Here is a 21,168-nt window from a genome sequence, read left to right as displayed (position 1 = left end):
GAAAGTTTGGCAAGGGGGGAACCATAGGTTGAAGCTCAGATGAGCACTTGCCATGAAAATAACGATAAAGCAGAGACAGGCTCGCAACGTCTCTTCTGTGGGAAAGAGGTTGCAGGGAAGACAAAAGGGCACCATCCACTAAGCCACGTAGCCTATTTTGAATTCGGTCAAGGCAGGATAGGAAGTTTTGAGTATATTTGAATTCTCTGGACTACTGTTCTCATTTTCAGTGTTATTTCCACAATATATCGGTCGATGTAACTTCCAGCCTTCTTCACGTGTATGTTGTTAAACTCGTGAATATTTCTGTCAAACGTGGGGCCCTACACAAAATTTAAAATAGAGATAGCATGTACTTCTGTCAGTCATAACCGGGTAGAAAGGTAATTTGCAATTGTCTTCTGAGTATGATTAAGCCATCAACTTTCAGAAGAGTGTCACTTACAACTGAATTTACCAAGTACATTATCTGTTGAGCCATAGAACCCTGGGTCCTGGATATGACCTTAAACTATATCCGATGGTGAGACCCCAGTTTGCAGGCTTTGGGGAGTGCGGAGCCACCCTTTAATTGCCATTGCTCCGAGGTCCACTCTGACCTGGAGTGATAGTACCTGTTAGGGTCCCAACTATGGGTTGAATAGAAACCGACTTGAAAAAAAACAACAAATATATTCTATCAAAAAATTGTTCTTCAAAATCACTGAATTTGGCATTAAATAACTTGAAAAGGATTGATATGTCGTAAAACAACAACAAAAAAAGAAAACAACAACAAAAAAAACAACAACAACAAAAAAAAAAAACAACATAGAACCCTGTGAAAAATTCAAGCATGAATTTTGGGGGCATTGTTTTTAATTGTTCAATTTTACTACTTATCTCTATAAATCACAGATCAATATATATATATATATATATATATATATATATATATATATATCTATCTATCTCCACTGACACGTGTTTCGTAGTTTATGACTCACCAGAGTGGCTTAATCTAGCAAGATTCGAAACCAGGACCTCATGGTAAGAAGCCTAAACTCTTACCACTGGACCACCTCGCAGGACTATTTGAATATATCGCGATTTACGTAGATGTTATTTTATTTGTTTTTGTTTTTGCGATACGTTTTGAATGAATCGCAAAAACAAATAAAATAACATCTACGTAAATTGCGATATATCCAAACAGTCCTGCAAGATGGTTCAGTGGTAAGAGTTTAGGCTTCTTACCATGAGGTCCTGATTTCGAATCTCATCAGTTTCAGCCACTCTGATGAGTCGTAGATGTTGAAACACGTGTCAGTGGATAATTACATTTTAAAAACAATATATATGCCGCACCCCATTTGGGGGTACCAAATTGGTCAAAGGGAAAATTATTCCCAACTCGCATTAAGGTAAAAACACATTTAGGTAAAAATACTGTTAGAAACCCACCGAATATATGTCAGCCTATTTCACGGTAACATATATTGAGTGAGTTTCTAACAGTATTTTGTATAGTTTTTTAGTTTTAACTCATTTTCACAAACTTAACGTATCCAACAGCAAGCTCGCCGCCATTTGTCTTTTTCAAATGTACCGATAAACACAGCATGTTTTTCGAACCGATGAAGTATTTTACATTAAATAAAACCACTAAAAACTTATCCGGCTAGGTAGAAAAGTAACTTATCTTGCCTTTGATGACATTTATTTGTTATATATTTGTTTTTTGACAACTTTTTCGTACCTCTGTGGATTGTAAAACAAACCCACAAAATTTATTTATGAAAAGGCGGGAACTTATGCAACAGCCTGATAAATTCAAGGTATCAAACTATCACTGTGTTGTGGTTCTCAACCTTAGAGATAATAATGCACTCTTTCGCTCACTATAAAGGCAGGGAGAATATGTCTCTTGGTGGTTGTGCTCGAGACTTGCAATCATGGCAGTCGGACTGACGTATACGCACATTCTTCATTTGTTTTGTTTGCTTTTCTGTTCAATATATTTTGTTTTCGTTAATTATCAAATTGCGATTTTCTTCCAGATCCTCATCAAACTACAGCACATTGTTATTACAAAAAAAAAAAAAAATTAAAAAAAATTGAAACAATGTTTTAATGAATTGCTTGTAAACTTTATGATAAAAATATTTACAGGGAAGTCTCCAAGATGATCTTGTCAATGAAATAAAACAGATTGACTACACTTCACCTGTAACGAAAATCAACGGTAAGATTTAACTATTCTTAAATGTATTTTATATTCTTTTTTCTTTTTTTTCTTATGAGCTAGTTTGAAGATGTGAGGTGGCATGATGTGACCCTCACTTAAAACCACACTAAAGACTATAACCGTGGCCGGAAACTTTGCTTTTCATCAACCTGGGCACGTCCCTATCATTTGTGGCAATCTAGCAATGCATTTTGAGGGTGCTGGCAATGGTCCTGTTGTCATAACTTGGATTGGTAGAGAGCATGAGTTGTACCGCGGTGCATCTCCAATATCGCTTGTGTCACTTTCAGGCATGATAGAAGACTCCTATCGCTCTTGGGATTTGTACACAACTGACCAACTAGTAGATAGTCTGCAAAAAATAAAAGAAAAAAGAAAACCAGTTTTCATCAAACGGAAATGGAGTCATGTCGTCTTTTCTAGGGCAACATTTTTATTGTTTCACCGTGTACAGTGACATGAAATAATCTAGGACTGTATGTTTACTAACGATGACATTCCTCAGGAAAATTCATCTTGCATAGTCTGTACATTAGCGAGTTATGCCAGAAAATTTTGGAATTCATTTTTCTATCAATGAAAGAGTTACATATTACTTAAAATATAATAAATTTATGCCTTAAAATATTGCAGCATTAAGAATTTTTAAAAAATTCAATTTATAACATTATATAATCAATTCTTAATGCTGCAATATTATAAATTGATTATATTTTTTTTACTAGGATATCTTGTCCTTTTCTTTCCAAGTTTTAACAACTAATCCTTTACTTTTCCATGTTTAAGTTTAACCATATTACTTTTCATGCTCGCATTTTTCTATTGTAATAAAGGATAAGTAACTTTAATAATCATAGATTTGAAATAAAAGCAGGTACAAAAGCACGGTACAAAATTTTGAAGTGTGAGCCGTCAGTTAGTGTACGAAAATACTATGTAAGCTATGTGCTTCAAAAGGACACACCATAAGAAACTATCCTAATTATGCTGCAAAATTAGATAATTTTTTTTTTTTACTATCCTCATGTATCAGATGTGCTGAGTCAAGTCACAATTGTTGGAAAAAGGTAAGTTAAAATTTCCCTGTCTCTTGGCTCAAAACAAGGGCATATAACTCCTTTTTGTTTGAAAAAAAATAATGGTTCAAAATCAGGTAATTTTCAAACCGACTTATATTATGCTTTAAGGAATGCAGACAAATGTAATTTGCTATCAGCAATGATTTTGGAATGAGAAAATAGTAAAAGACAAAGGAAAATGAAATGTTTTATAGATTCTGGTAGTCAGAGATGTTTTATTACAAAAGGAGCTGCTCAAGACTTATGTAATAATGATGATGAATTGTACTCATGAGAACAAGAAATACACACTTCTATAGGACAACAAAACAAAAGTTTTAAATAAATGCCCACAGAAATCAAATTTTGAAGATAGACTTGCTTTTGTTCCTTTATTGATAGATTAGCCCTGGTGCCTAGCGTTGCACGGGTGTTTGGAGGTGTGTGTTGAGCAAAAAAAAAAAAAAAGAAGAAAAGTGGTAGTAGGCAGGCAGGCAGACAGGCAGGCTCGAACCCGTACCGCAAAGGAGGAAAAGAACGTGAAAAGAAAAACGCGATGTCTTTGCCGTTGCGTCCATCGCCAAATCGGAAGTGGCAAAGGTTTAAATTGAGGTTAGTCAATCGAAAAGAGAGGATGACTTTCGAAAATATTGGCGAAAAAAACAACCCCTCCCTGTAGAAAAGTGCTCAGTTGAGGGTGAAGGAATTAATGTTTTTGGCCAATTTTTCGATATTTGTCGAGCTTCAAAATGATACTGATCTTGTGAAAATCCGTCGCCTCTGTCGAAAATTTTAGGCAGACAAACAAACAAACTAATATGCATACATACATACATTTAAACAAACAGGTGAGATTTATATAATAGATGAAAATATGAGTATAAACTATAAAATATACAATAGAGTAAGCAATAAATTAAAATCTCAAAGTGTAAGTTTGGTTGATGATTCATTTTATTTAAACAAGAATCCAAGTTTGCCCAGCTGGACAAACTTGGGTCCTTGTACCGGAAAAATATCCAGTACATAAAAGTTTAGTAAATCGTATTTTTTTTTGCATTTCCATACACCAAACATGTGTATAAATATCACTAAAACATCTGCTGGGTTATAAGCTTCATTTCAGTACCTTACTTGCCTGGGTAGGTTGCCTGTAGGCTGAGAAAAACCGCGACACACACACCCACACACCCACACACACACACACACACACACACACACACACACACACACACACACACACACACACACACACAGACAAACAGACAGTAAATCAAACTTACTAAGGGAGATAATAACTTCCGGTGAATACCGGAAAAATATCCAGTAAATAAAAAGTTGTTTAGTAAATCGTTATTTTTTTTTTTTGCATTTTTTGCATTTTCTTTGCATTTCCATGCATCAAACATGGATATGAATATCACTAAAACATCCACTGGGTCATAAGCTTCATTTCGGCACCTAGCTTGCTTGGGTGGGTCGCCTGTAGGCTGAGATAAATTGCGTCACACACAGACAGACACAGTAGGAAAATTTATAATGAGATAAAGATAAAGAGCATGAGAAAATTGAATTGGATATGCTGGTGGGTAAAAATATAATACAATGTTTTTCATTCTCCATAAATAAGATTGGGGGATTTAACTTCATTATAGACGATAAAGTAGCTCCTGTTGGGAATATTTTTTAATCTTATCAATCAGTTAAGCTGAAAGAAAGGGTTTTGTAGCAGCAGCAGCAGCAGCAGCAGCAGCGTATGCTGGTGGCTTAAGAATTTAAATATGTTTACTATACAAAAGCATTGCTGATTGGTTGTAGCAATGAACTTCCTTTCTGGCTTGTCCAATCAGACACCATCTCTCAAGCAAATCAAACACATGACGAAATGCATAAAGGTAAAACCACAGCAACACACTCTTCCCAGACCTTGGACTGAAGACATCTCCGTGTGGCACGGACCTGTCCCCAACTACTTGGGTCTCAATATTTTGATTTTGTTTCGTTGTTCTTTATCTTTAAAGGTTATTTTAAAAATAAGTGTTAAGGCAATTGTTATTTGGTAACTGATTCATTTTATGTACAAAATATTATCGTATTATACTGCTGTGGGAGAACTAACCTATGTTACCTACTAATAGACTATTCCAATCTGAATAAATACCGGAAACTAAGCCATAATGCGTCAGTTGATATCCGGTACTTGTACTGAAGTGTGGTGTCTGCACAGATGCTGCACTCAAATTAATTGTCCTTAGTCAATGGAGGGGGAAACCTTCTATACTAAGGCAATTTTATTTTTGCAAACTGCCAGAGTGCCCCCTTTTTGGGGAGCTGGTTTTTTCCCACATTAAAAACGACCTTGTGTCACATTTTGTTCCGTGGGGAAACAAATACCCAGTCGATATTTGGTTATACTCTTATACTGGTGCCTGCTCAAATGCTGCACTCAACATTTCTCCTATATTCAAAATCGACCTTGTGTCACATTTTGTTTGACGTGGGGAAGCAAATAGATATCAGTCGATATCCGGTGGAGCAACTTAGATTTTTTAGTCCACTTATATTTCTTTAACACCGTCCCATTCATGTTATATTGTCAGATTCATGTTAAGTACAAAATCCATCTTATTGTACCCTTAGTCGAAATTTAGTGACTTTAAAAAAATAAAATAAATAAATAAAAAATAATAAATAAAAATAAAATAAATATAACACCTTCAAGATGTAAATTGAAAAAAAAAAACGTTTAAAAGCATGTAGAAATGGAGGAAAAGAAGTCTCTTTCTAACATTTAAAAACAGCTTTATTGATTGTGTTTGTTAGTCGGTCTGCAACTGTTTTTATAAACACATGCGCATGTCTCAGTTTCTCTATGAATTAAAATATAATATTTATGCGTATTTTCCGACCGGGCAACGTCGGGCGGCCTGCTAGTGTTTTTATAAACTTTACTACTTAAGGCGTGTTCCATCTACCTCACCATAAAAGAAAATTAAAAACTAATTCTATATATATTGTTTATGCCCACCTGAATGCGGTTAGGAGATTCGGAGTTCCTAACGTAAACAAGTTTTTGGTGAGCCGTTCGATATAAATTAACAAATTTACCGAATTTCCATTACTAACGATTATTTTATTGTCCAATTGTCTACTGTACACTCTTTAACTCTTATCCTCGAGTGGCCTCTTGACCTTGATAAGTGGTGATGCCTTTGTAAAAAAAAAAAAAAAATGATGCCATCCATAGTTGTTGAGATGACAACAACTATGGATGGCAGTAATTGCTGAGAATGCAGTTAGGAGATTCGGAGTTCCTATCCCATCGCGGTTACCACCTGACAAATAGTTGGCCGAAACGTTGTGAAACAACAAATAATAAAGATGAGGATAACAGTCTGCAATAAATAAATTAATAAATAAAACTCAACTCAATAATGAATTCCAATTAAAATGCTATATAAAAAGTGGACTGTTAAGAAAAAAACATAATACTCACATGCACATGTCTCAGTTTCTGTATGAATTAAAATATAATATGCATATTTTATGACCGGGCAACGTCGGGCGGCCTGCTAGTGTTTTTATAAACTTTACTATTTAGGGCGTGTTCCCCTTACCTCACCAAAAAAGAAAATTAAAATTAAAAACTAATTCTATATATATTGTTTATGCCCACCTTGGGACGGGTGTTTTTCTAGTTTCACAATAATAAAATAGATTTATCTATCAACTACAACTGTATGCTAATTTACCTTGTAGAAATGGAAGACAAGGAATCTCATTCTAACATTTAATAAACAGCTTTATTTGTTATCTTCGTTAGTAAGAATAAGGAAACGAGTTAGTTGTGGAAAGAGTTCCTGTGTGGAAATGTAGGTTAAAGATTATACAGGCTTGTTGAAAAAGACAGAGTTCATGTATGAGATATTCCACGCTAAATCATGCAGTAAAAGATCGAAATTTCACCTAAAAAAAACCATACTAGGTGCAATTTTCTAGGCCAGAAACTAAATACTTTTCAAAAAGTTTATAATTTTGTAACCATGTGACAGTCCTTTTTCGGTCTCTTGACCTTATTTTGGCTGGGCTCAAAAACAGGGTTCCCATTGATTGCCGGATCTGAAATTTAGCGGTTTATCCTAACTTATGTATATCTGACAGGGGTCAAAAGGATTAAAAAATTCTGAGGTGGGTGGTGAAGTGGCCTGGATGATTTGACATGGAATGTCCTGTATGTTTATGGCTAAAGCAGTAGTGGAAACATGCGTCGCGAATGATTAGAGACAGTCGTGCATTGAAGTTAGTATGTGGAGATAGTCATGTTGTTTTGTTTGTATTCACGGCTTAGGAGAACCTCAAGCCCAAAGGCCGGGTGTGAGTTTGTGATTAAAGATTAGAAAGGCCTGTTTAAAGAGACAGGGTTCATGTGTGTGTGTGTTGAAGTTATGGTTCGTAGCCATGATGGATTATTTGTCTCCTTAAAGTTAGTAGTGGAAGCGTGTGTCATGAAAGATTAGTCCCAAGAGAGAAGTTGGGGGTAGACAGGTTTGTTCAGCATCGAGTTGTTGTCGGTTCAGATTTAAGAAGAAAGAGAGGGGAGAGAGAGAGAGAGAGAGAGAGAGAGAGAGAGAGAGAGAGAGAGAGAGAGAGAGAGTGTGTGTGTGTATTGCCGGTTTAACCTTTTATAAACTCGTGCTTATGTTTGTTGCAATTTCGTCTGCTACAACCTACTTGATGAAATTATGTGAATTTTGGAATATGCCACCTTCGTTCCGTGACGTGTATGTACATTAGGTATGCGCAAAAATGGTGGAATAAAGATGCGGGGGGGGGGACATAGTTTTGAAAGCCGATTTATCATGATTTTTTTTGTAGGTTTCAATAATGAAGATGTTATATATTTTTAAATTTTTTAATTTTTTTAAAGAAAACCAAATTTTACGATTTTTAGCGATTAAGTGTTTTTAGCAAGGATTAATGCGCATTTGATTCTGGAGAGGTTGTTAGAGGGAGATAACTAATGATAAATTTTGAATTCAATCAAATATAGCGATTGGTTTCTCTCGCATTGAGAAAATCATAAAATTTAATTTTTGCAGATTGCCTATTAAACGAGAAAGGTTCATGTGTGTGTGTGTGTGTGTGTGTTGAAGTTATGGTTCATAGCCAAGCTGTATTATTTGTCTACTTGAAAATAGTAGTAGAGGTGTGCATCACGAAAAATTAGAGACAGTACTGTAGGATGAGAAAGAGAGTTTGTGTGTGTACCGCATTGAAGTTAGTATGTGGAGATAACCATGTTAGTTTGTTTTTATTCATGTCTTAGTCGAACCCTGAACCCGAAGGCCGGTTGAGTTCTGTTGAGTCCCAAGAGATAAGTTGAGGGGTGGGGACAGGTCCGTTCTATGTGGAGTTGATGTCAGTCCAAGATCTAGAGAGAAAGAGAGAATTTTTTTTTTTTTTTTTTTTACATAGGCATCATCACTTATCAAGGCCAAGAGGCCACTCGAGGATAAGAATTAAAGAGTGTACAGTAGTCAATTGGACAATATAGTAATCGTTAGTAATGGAAATTCGGTAAATTTGTTAACAAGTGGAACGGCTCATCAAGAACTTGAAGACAATCATATTGTAGTCAGCTGGAAAGCAGTAAAACGGGACAATTCCACAGGCGTGCAGTTCTAAGAAAGAAGCATTGTTCATGGAATCTACATTTAGGTTTAGGCACAGATAAAGAGTGGGGGGAAATTATTGATAGTGTTTTCAGCTAGACGAGTGTTTTTTGTAAAAGTTTGGCGAGGGGGGACCATAGATTGAAGTTCAGTCGAACACTTTCCATGAAAATAATGATACAGCAGACAAACTCGTAACATCTCTTCTGTGAGATAGAGGTTGCAGGGAAGAGAAAAGGACATCTCCTACGAGGCTACAAAGTCTATTTTGAACTCTATCAAGGCAGGACAAATCCTTTCTAGCAGCTCCTGCCCAGATGTGGCAACAGCATTCCACAAACTCGGTCACGTGACTAATAGATGGCTTCTGATTGAAGAAACCTGGAAGGAAGCGTACTCAAAATCTCGAGCTGCAAGAATTTGTTTCTGTTTGTGCACCTTTGCAATTTCGTCTGCTGCAAGCAGTTCTTGGTGAAAATGATATTAAAAAATCGAAAATGTAAAAATATATATAAAATAAAGTTACATTTTTTGAAATCTTTAAATACAAAGTGTTTTAAAAATGTATCTGTTTTCATTGACAAGAATATTATCTTTTTGTAAAAAATGATTTTTCATTGACAAGAATATTTTCTTTTTGTAGAAATGATCAATAAGTTTTGTCTGTGGATCAATATTTCATATTTCCTCCTTTGAATGAGAGAACAGTAAAATCATTTAAGTGATCGAAAAAATGTACATATTTTTTTTAGATAAAATAATTTATATTAACATTAAAATAATTTATATTAACATTAAAATAATTTATATTAACATTAGAATAATTTATATTAACATTAAAATAATTTATATCAGCATTCATTTTATTAAAACCGAATTATTCTGAGATTTTTTGATTTTTTTTTTGTTCAATCTTGTTGCATCCATGTTTTGATTGGAAAACAAATAATTTTCACTTTCATTTCTCATTCCTAGTTAAAACTGTTTTTTGAAACTGTCAGGATAAATGGAGTGCCAAACGTATACAATGTCCTTAAAAAAAATGCTTTATATTTTAGTTGCGGTGAAAGAATTGCCCAACTTCAGTGCCGATCCAAATAATCATCCGAACGTGCCGATGCCACACCATCGATGCACAATTCACCTGAACTGCGAAAAGACACAAAGTATTCATGAAGCATTTTTAGATGCTCAACAAGGAAGACCTTCAAGCAGGTAAGTACATCGATCCATCTGTATACGAGGTCCCTTCAATAAGTTTCCAGACTTTTTTGTATAGGCATTTAAAATTGTCGTAGACTCTTGAAAATTCAGTATGTTATTGCTATACATCTTATGAGATGACTGACCAATTTTTATGATCAAATAAACAGCTACAGCAGGAATTGGAATACACCCTACTAAAGTCTGATTGCCACAGCTGATGAATTTCAAAAATGCAATCTGAATGCGATGACACTTTAGAAGAACGATGTGCAATAAAATTCTGTTTTAAACGTGAAAAAAATGCCACAGAAACGTATGGAATGCTTCAGACTGTTTTTGGACTATCTTGCATGAATCGAGCATCAGTTTTTGAGTGGAATAAAAGATTCAAGACAGTCAGGGAGTCTGTGAGAGATAATGAGAGGTGTGGGAGAAGTAAGGAAGTCAGAACACCAGAGATGATTGGCCAAATAAAGAATTTCATGGATGAGGACCATCGTGTGTCTATAGATAGATTAAGTGCACAATTTAATGTCAGTATGGGAACTGTACGCACAATTATTTGCAAGGAATTGAAGATGCGGAAGATTTGCAAGAATGCACCAGTCCACAACTCCATCCTTATTACAGACCAAGATGGGTATCAAGACAGTTCCTCATCCTCCGTATAGTCCATACCTTGGTCCCTGTGACTTTTGGTTATTCCTTAAGCTCAAGAAAACTTAAAAGCTGTCGTTATGAGGCAATTGATGAGATGAAAGAGAGTGTGATGAGGTTCATTGACACGCTGACACAAGAGGACTTCCAGAAGTTGTTGGAACGGTACAACAAGTGCATTGCAGCCGGAGGAGATTACTTCGAAGGGGACTAGAGTTTCATGTGTTTACTATCAATAAAAGTGCACGTAAGAAAAAAAATTATGAATACTTTTTGATGGCATCTCGTATTATTCAAATATTATGTTTTTGGAGTTTGTGTTTATGTACTCTGCTTATTTCTTTTTTTTTGTTAACCAATCATATGCTTCTATTTACATACCAACCTATTGCCGAAGGCAGTATTTTTTGTAATATCAATACCCGAGCTCGAATCTCATGTAAGTCTCAAGGATTTATTTTTAACTTTAAAACAAAATTTTCTTTCTTCTATAACTTAAAAAAATTAGTATAACATAATAAAATAAAAAAAAAACTTTGCATGAATATTTTTTTAAAAACTAAGTTATCATAGCCTCGCTGTCACCCTAGCAAACAACGGCGAGGGCGACTTAACTAAAACTATGCGCAATGCATGTCTGCTCGCCAACTGATTGTCGATGCCGTGACTCCTCTGGACGAAATGCGTAGAACCCAGTTGCGTGCACGGCTGTATAAAGAGAATTTTGGTTGCATGCACATTTGCCTTTCTACACCTATGCAAATATTCCACCATAAATAGCAAAACTTGGTAATTGTTGTGGATGATGTCGAAAGCACCCTACGTGACAGAGGTGTTGACTTTTCGTCCAATCGGTGCTCAGAAAAAAACGCATTTTTGTAAATAATTTTCTGTCTCCACGAGCCAGTCGAAGCCCTTATAAACTCACCACGTGCCAAAAATAGGCAGTCAAGGCCAGCCCAGCATGCTGTAAACCGACAACATGGACTCTGTCCTTGTGACGTTAATCTCGCGCGCACCTGTCATTTAATTCTCCACGTGGAAATGGATTTTATCCTTATCTGATGTTTTTAACATTACTTAACCAGTCAGGATGACTTTCTTGTTAAATTTTATGTTTTTAATTATTAATTATTAATTATCTCGGAAAAAAACTAGTTTATCCTACCTAGGATTTTAACTTTTCCTACTTCATTTCCTAAAGAACATTTATTACCTCGGTCGCAGGAAGAGACTCTCAATTAAGGGGAAACTTTTTCCATTTATTTTCAATTTTGAGGAAATAAATTTTATATAAAATTTATTCTCCGCCTTGATCAGCTTTGTTTTGGTTGTTCAACTCATTTTTAAATTTTTTTTTGCGGTGTTAACACCGATACCCAATCCCACAATAAAGTGACCTTTTCCTGATCATATTCAAAAGTAGGTATAAAGAGGGTGGGCAAACTATGGCCCGCAGGCCGCATGCGGCCTGCCAAAGGAATTCATGCAGGCCTCCAAGTACTGAAAATTGAATGCCCAAAAGGATTTTATATTCAGTAATTTGAAATGAATTAATTGCATTTTTTTCTTTGAAATCCTTGTGGTTTGTCTAATTTAGATATCAATTATATTGGAAAATATACGCAGCCCTTGCACTGAAAAGTTTGCCCACCCCTGGTATAAAGAGTATTCCTCATTCGTTTAAAGCTAATTATTTTTGCCCAAAAACATAATTGATAAAAACAATATGTGAATGTATTCATTGTAGTTACTTACTCTCTCATGCAAATATTAAGTAGCATTTTTTTTCCTCCAAATTTCACAAATATTTTTCTTTGCGTTAGTCTTAAAGCAATAGAAATTAGTTAAAGATGGAAATTGTTATATAGTGGAATGTGTTAGGATCAATATAACATAAAATATCTTACCGCATGCTGCCCACCCTTCACGTGGGTATGTTTGCAGCACATGACGAAAGAATGGAACAATTATGAACAAATAAGAAAATCACTCGCTATTACATAACGATATACGTTTATTATGGATACACACAAACATAACAACAATTCAAACATAATACATGAAAGGCTAGAGGTCCAAGTATGATAACAGGAACGAACAGGAATGATGTCATTTCTCCATTTTGAAAGTTACTCTGTTTTCCCGCCACTCTGTACTTCCGGTCGTTGAAGTTGCACGAATTTAAATTTTAGGGCTACGGACAAGGGCAGGCAACTTTGCCCAAAGAAGTAAGGAATTACTCCCCTTGCATTGTACTTTTGTATCGTCCTAACAGTATTATATGAAAACCGCTCAAGTAATGAGTATAAACTAATATTTACAGCTGGACTAATCAACGTTTGTTTCCCTAAGGTTTTTTTTCCTATATATTTTAGTTCAGTTGTAAGCAATCCTTTTCTGGAGGTTGAATGTTCAATCTTTAATGCGGATTATACTGAAAATACAATTGTGAATTACTTAATACTTCTAGCCGGTCATAACTAATGGAATGAAAGCAGACTACGCTGTAGATTAAAATAAAGGGTTCCGTTTGAAATTCTGTGTAGATTCTTGAGTTCAACAGAAAGATTCCTGAGTTTGACAAAACACACCTGAAAATAACACTCAAGATGAGAACAATAGTCCGCATAGTCCAAATAATACTAATTATCGATCCCCATCTAAAAAATTCACTCTTTCATAGTTTTTAATGAGTGAGAATTTTAAAGCGATTCTCTCTTTTCAGCTAATTTATATAGTATGTTATATGGACACTTATGTAAATTAGATAGAAAAAATAGGATTCTTATATATATATATATATATATATATATATATATATATATATATATATATATATATATATATATATAAAGTAGTAGCGTTTGTGTGTTTGTGTGTGTGTGTGTGTTTATAGAACTCTCCTACAGCCCACAGCAGTGAACCGATCATGGCCAAACCTGGGATGATGATGGTCCCCCACTTAGGGATGGTACACACAATTTCTCAAGGTTAAGGTCAAAAGTCAAGGTCATAGCCTATGTATATATATTTTCCCACTGGGCCGATCATGACCAAACCTGACATGATGACACCCCCTCCCCCACGGATGGTGCACACCATTTTCAAGGTCAAGGTCAAAGAATAAAGTCATATTTAGTGCAGCTCTTCATAAACTCCTCCACCTAGGGATGGTCCACACGAAGTTGGGGCTCGTCACCATTCCGAGAGCTGCCACCATGGCGCTGGCCAACTTCTTTGTGAATTTGAATCAGGTCACCCTTCTTCACCCCCATCCCCTTAACCAATTAAACAAATATTAACCATTGTGATTCTTTGTAATTATTTCTATTTTCATGTGTAACAATATCAGTGTCGAATTTGATATAATTTATTTGCTTTAAAGTTCATAGTTGGATTTCAGTCACTTCAGGAGGAAGTTAATTTTTTTTTTTTAAACACCTTAAGCAGTAGTTGCTCTGACAGCATCCACTTACTGCAAATGTGCCTGCGAAGTGGGTACCAGAGCGTACAGCAAAGTCCTGCATGAGGCACAGGTATCTTCGCTAGTTATTCATGATATAAAAAATAAAAAGATATTTTTAGTTATACAAAAAAGATTTTTTTAATAGATATATCTACTTAGTTCCTGTCTATTGCTCTCACTCTCTCTCACTGTATGTTGCCTGAGAACCTCCAACTCGTATTTTATACAGTGTTTATCATTCTCGCTTCCGTCACTCTCTCTTTGTTTATTAATAGTCAAATGTAATAAAACTAAGCATAAAATATTTCTATTAGAATAATCCATTATAAACAAAAGAGAATATCATCACAAGTATTAATACTATTGAACACATAGCTGGAGAAAAGACAAAATAATGACAAAATATGAGTAAAAAGAGGACGATATAGCAAAAAGACTAATTTTGAATCTTATCTCTTTACAAGAAGATGTACCCGACGTTTCCTAGTATTAAATGTATTAATTAGTATTAAATGTATTAATTAGTATTAAATGTATTAATTAGTATTAAATGTATTAATTGGTATTAAATGTATTAATTGGTATTAAATGTATTAATTAGTATTAAATGTATTAATTAGTATTAAATGTATTAATTAGTATTAAATGTATTAATTAGTATTAAATGTATTAATTGGTATTAAATGTATTAATTGGTATTAAATGTATTAATTAGTATTAAATGTATTAATTAGTATTAAATGTATTAATTAGTATTAAATGTATTAATTGGTATTAAATGTATTAATTAGTATTAAATGTATTAATTAGTATTAAATGTATCAATTGGTATTAAATGTATTAATTGGTATTAAATGTATTAATTAGTATTAAATGTATTAATTAGTATTAAATGTATTAATTAGTATTAAATGTATTAATTGGTATTAAATGTATTAATTGGTATTAAATGTATTAATTAGTATTAAATGTATTAATTAGTATTAAATGTATTAATTAGTATTAAATGTATTAATTGGTATTAAATGTATTAATTGGTATTAAATGTATTAATTAGTATTAAATGTATTAATTAGTATTAAATGTATTAATTAGTATTAAATGTATTAATTGGTATTAAATGTATTAATTAGTATTAAATGTATTAATTAGTATTAAATGTATTAATTAGTATTAAATGTATTAATTGGTATTAAATGTATTAATTAGTATTAAATGTATTAATTGGTATTAAATGTATTAATTAGTATTAAATGTATTAATTAGTATTAAATGTATCAATTGGTATTAAATGTATTAATTGGTATTAAATGTATCAATTGGTATTAAATGTATTAATTAGTATTAAATGTATTAATTAATATTAAATGTATTTATTAGTATGAAATGTATTAATTAGTATTAAATGTATTAATTAGTATTAAATGTAATTATTAGTATTAAATGTATTAATTAGTATTAAATGTATTAATTAGTATTAAATGTATCAATTGGTATTAAATGTATCAATTGGTATTAAATGTATTAATTAGTATTAAATGTATTAATTAGTATTAAATGTATTAATTAGTATTAAATGTATCAATTGGTATTAAATGTATTAATTAGTATTAAATGTATTAATTAGTATTAAATGTATTAATTAGTATTAAATGTATCAATTGGTATTAAATGTATTAATTAGTATTAAATGTATTAATTAGTATTAAATGTAATTATTAGTATTAAATGTAATTATTAGTATTAAATGTATTAATTAGTATTAAATGTATTAATTAGTATTAAATGTATTAATTGGTATTAAATGTATTAATTAGTATTAAATGTATTAATTAGTATTAAATGTATTAATTGGTATTAAATGTATTAATTAGTATTAAATGTATTAATTAGTATTAAATGTATTAATTGGTATTAAATGTATTAATTAGTATGAAATGTAATTATTAGTATTAAATGTATTTATTAGTATGAAATGTATTAATTAGTATTAAATGTATTAATTAGTATTAAATGTATTAATTAGTATTAAATGTATTAATTGGTATTAAATGTATTAATTAGTATTAAATGTATTAATTAATATTAAATGTATTAATTAGTATTAAATGTAATTATTAGTATTAAATGTATTAATTAGTATTAAATGTATTAATTAGTATTAAATGTATTAATTGGTATTAAATGTATTAATTAGTATTAAATGTATTAATTAGTATTAAATGTATTAATTAGTATTAAATGCAATTATTAGTATTAAATGTATTAATTAGTATTAAATGTTTTAATTAGTATTAAATGTAATTATTAGTATTAAATGTATTAATTAGTATTAAATGTATTAATTAGTATTAAATGTAACGTTAAATTTCTTTAAAAAAAATTAAGTAAAAAAACAAAAACAAACTGACACATGTGCATGCGAGTATTATGTTTTTTTCTAAACAGTTCACTTCTTGTAAGTAAAAAAGAAAAAAAAATACTAGATCTGAAACCAAAACCTAAATACATAATATACATAAATAACCTAAAAAGTCAAGTACAATAACCATTAAGCCAACTTGCCACGGTCTTTGTAAAGTATTGTCAAACCTATTTATTCTCAACATAAGGAATCTGGAATGTGAACGATTTATGCACGCGCAATCATGAAACAGTTAGCAAACAAATGAAAATATGATTACCTCCACATACCAATTTTTCAATTTTCATTCCTTAGCAGCCCTTTTTCCGGATGGGAACCGATTAAAAAGTTTTACACATGTATGAATACCCTATATACCAAATTTCAAATCTATAGATAAAAAAATTTGTTGATTATATAGGTTGAGAAGTGGCCTCACACACACACACACACACACACACACACACACACACACACACACACACACACACACACACACACACACACACACACACACATTCTCAATTTTATAGATATATAAATTAAAAAAAACAAACTGGTTTTGCAAACTCACTTTTTCTGATTTAAACAAGCGAACCTGAGTTCAAAAGTTAAATATTTTTCAAGTATATCAATTAGTGATGAGATAATTCCAATATTTTTCCAATTCCAATACAATTATCGATTCCAATTCTTTCAAAACCTCTTAATATTTAGCTATTTAATTGTTTTTTATTTTTTTATTTTCGGATTATAGTAAAACCCATATAATATGTCCAAATGTAAAAAAATCCACTTGCAATGGGGTGATACATAGATTTAGTTTTACTAGTAGATTAAAATCAATAAACTTTTATCATTGGTAGAAGCAATGGAAAATTAAATTAAAAAAAAACAATTAAAAGAATTGTTTTTAGCATTGCAAAATTAGCACAATTTTTTCTGATTCCGATAACCGAAAAAGTTTTGGTATTTCGCGTTCCAAATTCTGATTAATTGCCCAAATACTCATAATAATATGTGTAATCACTACAATCTACAAACCTATCATCTTCAATTCCTATAATTTTCAATCCCTATCATTTTCAATACCTATAATTTTCAATCCTTATCATTTTCAATAACTATAATCAATACTTATTATCTGCAATATCTAATATCTTCAATACCTATCATATTAAATACCTATCATATTCAATACCTATCATATTTAATACCTATCATATTAAATACCTATCATATTTAATACCTATCATATTCAATACCTATCATATTCAATACCTATCATATTTAATACCTGTCATATTGAATACCTATTATATTAAATACCTATCATATTCAATACCTATTAAATTAAATACCTATTATATTAAATACCTATCATATAAATACCTATCATATTAAATACCTATCATATTAAATACATATCATATTTAATACCTATCATATTAAATACCTATCATATTAAATACCTATCATATTGAATACCTGTCATATTAAATACCTGTCATATTGAATACCTATCATATTAAATACCTATCATATTCAATACCTATCAGATTAAATACATATTAAATTAAATACCTATTATATTAAATACCTATCATATTCAATACCTATTATATTAAATACCTATCATATTCAATACCTATCATATTAAATACCTATCATATTTAATACCTATCATATTAAATACCTATCATATTACATACCTATCATATTCAATACCTATCATATTAAATACCTATCATATTAAATACCTATCATAATCAACACCTATCATATTAAATACCTATCATATTAAATACCTATCATATTAAATACCTGTCATATTAAATACCTGTCATATTGAATACCTATCATATTAAATACCTATCATATTCAATACCTATCATATTAAATACCTATTATATTAAATAACTATTATATTAAATACCTATCATATTAAATACCTATCATATTCAATACCTATCATATTTAATACCTAATAAAGTAAATACATATTATATTAAATACCTATCATATCAAATACCTATCATATTAAATACCTATCATAATCAATACCTATCATATTAAATACCTATTATATTAAATATCTATTATATTAAATACCTATCATATTAAATACCTATCATAATCAATACCTATTATATTAAATACCTATTATATTAAATACCTATCATATTCAACACCTATCATATTAAATACCTATCATATTAAATACCTATCATGATCAATACCTATCATATTAAATACCTATCATAATCAATACCTATCATATTAAATACCTATTATATTAAATACCTATTATATTAAATATCTATCATATTCAATACCTATTATATTAAATACCTATCATATTAAATACCTATCGTAATCAACACCTATCATATTAAATACCTATCATATTAAATACCTATCATAATCAATACCTATCATATTAAATACCTATTATATTTAATACCTATCATATTAAATACCTATTATATTAAATACCTATCATAATCAATACCTATTATATTAAGTACCTATTATATTTAATACCTATCATAATCAATACCTATTATATTTAATACCTATCATATTAAATACCTATCATATTCAATACTTATATTAATTACCTATCATATTATATACCTATCATATTTAATACGTATCATATTAAATACCTATCATAATCAATACCTATTATATTAAATACCTATCATATTAAATACCTATCATATTCAATACCTATTATATTAAATACCTAACATATTAAATACCTATCATATTTAATACCTATCATATTCAATACCTATCATATTCAATACCTATCATATTTAATACCTGTCATATTGAATACCTATTATATTAAATACCTATCATATTCAATACCTATTAAATTAAATACCTATTATATTAAATACCTATCATATTCAATACCTATTATATTAAATACCTATCATATTCAATACCTATCATATTAAATACCTATCATATTTAATACCTATCATATTAAATACCTATCATATTAAATACCTATCATATTGAATACCTGTCATATTAAATACCCGTTCATATTGAATACCTATCATATTAAATATCTATCATATTCAATACCTATCAGATTAAATACATATTAAATTAAATACCTATTATATTAAATACCTATCATATTCAATACCTATTATATTAAATACCTATCATATTCAATACCTATCATATCAAATACCTATCATATTCAATACCTATCATATTAAATACCTATCATATTAAATACCTATCATAAGCAACACCTATCATATTAAATACCTATCATATTAAATACCTATCATATTCAATACCTATCATATTAAATACCTATTATATTAAATAACTATTATATTAAATACCTATCATATTAAATACCTATCATATTCAATACCTATCATATTTAATACCTAATAAAGTAAATACATATTATATTAAATACCTATCATATCAAATACCTATCATATTAAATACCTATCATAATCAATACCTATCATATTAAATACCTATTATATTAAATTTCTATTATATTAAATACCTATCATATTAAATACCTATCATAATCAATACCTATTATATTAAATACCTATTATATTAAATACCTATCATATTCAACACCTATCATATTAAATACCTATCATATTAAATACCTATCATGATCAATACCTATCATATTAAATACCTATCATAATCAATACCTATCATATTAAATACCTATTATATTAAATACCTATTATATTAAATATCTATCATATTCAATACCTATTATATTAAATACCTATCATATTAAATACCTATCGTAATCAACACCTATCATATTAAATACCTATCATATTAAATACCTATCATAATCAATACCTATCATATTAAATACCTATTATATTTAATACCTATCATATTAAATACCTATTATATTAAATACCTATCATAATCAATACCTATTATATTAAGTACCTATTATATTAAATACCTATCATAATCAATACCTATTATATTTAATACCTATCATATTAAATACCTATCATATTCAATACTTATATTAATTACCTATCATATTATATACCTATCATATTTAATACGTATCATATTAAATACCTATCATAATCAATACCTATTATATTAAATACCTATCATATTAAATACCTATCATATTCAATACCTATTATATTAAATACCTAACATATTAAATACCTAACATATTCAATACCTATCATATTCAATACTTATCATTTTTAAGACTCATCATCTTTAATAATTGTGTCATCTTCAATATTTTTCATATTCAATAATTATTATTTTCAATAATTATCATTTTCAATAATTATCATCTTTAATAGTTAGTATCTTTATACCAGTCAACTTTAACACTGATCTATAATACTGATTATCTTTAATACTTATCACCTTCAATACTTATATTCAATACCTGTTATCTTTAATATTTAAAAAAACACAGTACTTAC

General features: G+C 30.3%; 1 protein-coding gene across 1 annotated transcript in view; it reads left to right on the top strand.

The window, feature by feature from the left end:
- Positions 1–21,168, top strand: part of LOC145283900 (pyridine nucleotide-disulfide oxidoreductase domain-containing protein 2-like) — a 94,714-nt gene that overhangs the window by 59,314 nt on the left and 14,232 nt on the right. Inside the window, exons 11-12 of the mRNA XM_080133002.1 lie at positions 2,152–2,224; positions 10,016–10,172. Of these exons, the coding sequence (XP_079989128.1) occupies positions 2,152–2,224; positions 10,016–10,172 (230 nt within the window). The remainder of the gene's footprint in view (positions 1–2,151; positions 2,225–10,015; positions 10,173–21,168) is intronic.

Source organism: Euprymna scolopes, chromosome 8 (genome assembly GCF_053919585.1).
Source record: "Euprymna scolopes isolate OS-2025 chromosome 8, ASM5391958v1, whole genome shotgun sequence".
In the NCBI taxonomy this organism is placed as follows: Eukaryota; Metazoa; Mollusca; class Cephalopoda; order Sepiida; family Sepiolidae; genus Euprymna; species Euprymna scolopes.
This window is presented reverse-complemented; position numbering and strand designations above follow the sequence as displayed.